The sequence below is a fragment of the Lipophrys pholis genome (genome assembly GCF_963383615.2).
Source record: "Lipophrys pholis genome assembly, chromosome: 7".
In the NCBI taxonomy this organism is placed as follows: Eukaryota; Metazoa; Chordata; class Actinopteri; order Blenniiformes; family Blenniidae; genus Lipophrys; species Lipophrys pholis.
Window position 1 is genome coordinate 1,866,336 of NC_137638.1, and position 2,500 is coordinate 1,868,835.

Here is a 2,500-nt window from a genome sequence, read left to right on the forward strand (position 1 = left end):
TGTTCAGGTGTGGCAGGAAGTGGGACTGAAGCATGATAACGCTCGATACTGGCCAGAGCCGTCAATAACCCATAGCCTCAATCCGTGGCTCCATGTGAGGCGCCGAGCACGAGGACGGGCCAATCAGATCCATGCTGTTCCCGGAGCGCCGCTCAGTATCGACCATGGAGCACACACAAGTCCACCGTCACAACCCAGCACTGGTCCAGAGTCACATGTGACCTACTGAAGGGCTGAAACACCAACATGCAGCCGACCTCGTCTCCAGAGCGCCGGGACAACCGGGGATCGTCCTCACGGCCAACAAGGTCTAAAGATCCTCTTGACTTATTAGTTTGACATCGTTCCTCCGTGTCGGAGGCCGACAACCTGCAGCTCTGCAGCCACATGCGGCTCCTCAGCTCCTCTGCAGCGGCTCCATGAAGCTTTCACAATGTTAATAATCCTTTCTTTTCATTTTCAGCTCGTTTGCATTCCACTTTTCAAAAATGGTCTAATCTCCAGGATGAAAACAGATAAAGACGGTAAAACAACTAAGTCAGCCAGAACTTACAGGGAAAAATAAAGTAAAATAAAGAGAAAAGGGGAAAAAATAAGAAATAGAAAAAGCAGGAAAAAGAAAAAGAAATTGGAAAAAAATCAGAAAATGGAAAAATAAAAATGAGAGGAAAAAAGACAAAAGGGAAAAAAGTTCAAGCTAGAAAGGAAAATAGAGGAAAAAAGCAACAAAAAAAGCTGAAAAAAAGAATAGAAAAAGGAGGAAAAATGAAAAGAAAGAAAAAGAGAAAACAAAAAGAAAAAGACAAAAGATAAAAGGAAAAGAAAGAAGAGTAATATAAGAAAAAAATTGGGAAAAATAAAGAAAAAAGAAAATAATGAAAAAATAGAAAAAGGTAAACAAATTGTTAGCGTCGCTCAAACGGCTGTAACTATTGGGAAAAGGCCAAATAAGGTAAAATAGAGCAGATGAATAAAATATCTAAAGCAGGAAAATCCTTAAAAAAAACATTTTAAAAATGGCAGAAACAGCTAAAACTAATGGAATAAATCTGGATTCTACCTGTGAGACTTTATTAATACAACCTGATTTCTTTGTAAGTGAAGCCTTTTTCTTCATTTGGTGGGAAATCGTGAGATTGGCCCTTGAGACCATAAAGGCTTCAGCCCGCTGCTCTATATGGAGACGGAGGACAGAGGAGTCCTGATGTGAGCCGTCCCGGCTGCTCTATATGGAGACGGAGGACAGAGGGGTCCTGATCTGAGCCGTCCCGGCTGCTCTATATGGAGACGGAGGACAGAGGAGTCCTGATCTGAGCCGTCCCGGCTGCTCTATATGGAGACGGAGGACAGAGGGGTCCTGATCTGAGCCGTCCCGGCTGCTCTATATGGAGACGGAGGACAGAGGGGTCCTGATCTGAGCCGTCCCGGCTGCTCGTGTCGGCCGCTTCGCTGCGTCGCCTCTGCTAATGAGTCACATATGTGTCGGCACACTTCCTTCATCGCTCGTCGTCAGCTCACTCGCCAAACGAGGAAAGATTGATGACACCGAGGAGGAGGACTCCCCCCCCCCCCCCCCCCCCCCCCCCCCCCTGGGGGAGGAGGAAGGATCAATTCAACACGACATCCACGCCGAGACATGAGGCCGGTGATCCGTCCCATAATGGAAACCAACAAGGTGGAAAATGAATCTCGTCTTGAGAGAAGACGGCAGCAGATAAAGAGACGTTTCCTGCCCTTGGAGATGAATCCTGTCATTACAGACGTCATGAGGGATGAAGCCACAGCCACACGGGCGTAACCTCCCTTTGGTGAGCATCTGATGGCGAGTGTGAACGGGGGTGTCGGCTCGTAATGGGATTACAATGTTTGGGAGGAGCCACGGGGGATATCTCACCTGGTCTGTGCTCGGAGTGTCGGCAATGTCGTTCATGCTCCTGCTCTGGGCGTGGCCTGGAGGGCGAAACAAACACACCTTAACGTGGCACGTCGTTTCTCACCTCACAAGCTGGGATGATGAACCGGAGCAGAAGGAAGTTTTGGTTTTCAACAGGAGAAGAAGAAGTTTGAAAAAAAGACTCAACGGGAAATAAATTGAGAAAGCTTCAACTTAAAGGAGTCATATCCTCCAGATGTTCTCCTCCTCCTCCTGTCCTCCTCCTCCTCCTGTTCTCCTCCTCCTCCTGTTCTCCTCCTCCTGTTCTCCTCCTCCTCCTGTTCTCCTCCTCCTCCTCCTGTTCTCCTCCTCCTGTTCTCCTCCTCCTCCTGTTCTCTCCTCCTCCTCCTCCTGTTCTCCTCCTCCTCCTGTTCTCCTCCTCCTCCTCCTGTTCTCCTCCTCCTCCTCCTCCTGTCCTCCTCCTCCTCCTGTTCTCCTCCTCCTCCTCCTCCTGTTCTCCTCCTCCTCCTGTCCTCCTCCTCCTCCTGTTCTCCTCCTCCTCCTCCTCCTGTCCTCCTCCCTCCTCCTGCCTCCTCCTCCTCCTGGTCTGGTCGGTCCAGAAACCTT

At 49.2% G+C, this 2,500-nt stretch overlaps 1 protein-coding gene across 1 annotated transcript in view; it reads right to left on the reverse strand.

The window, feature by feature from the left end:
- The window catches only part of slc4a5a (solute carrier family 4 member 5a), a 43,841-nt gene that overhangs the window by 22,395 nt on the left and 18,946 nt on the right, over positions 1 to 2,500 (reverse strand). Inside the window, exon 8 of the mRNA XM_080467156.1 lies at positions 1,895 to 1,950. Coding sequence (XP_080323282.1) covers positions 1,895 to 1,950 — 56 coding nt within the window. The remainder of the gene's footprint in view (positions 1 to 1,894; positions 1,951 to 2,500) is intronic.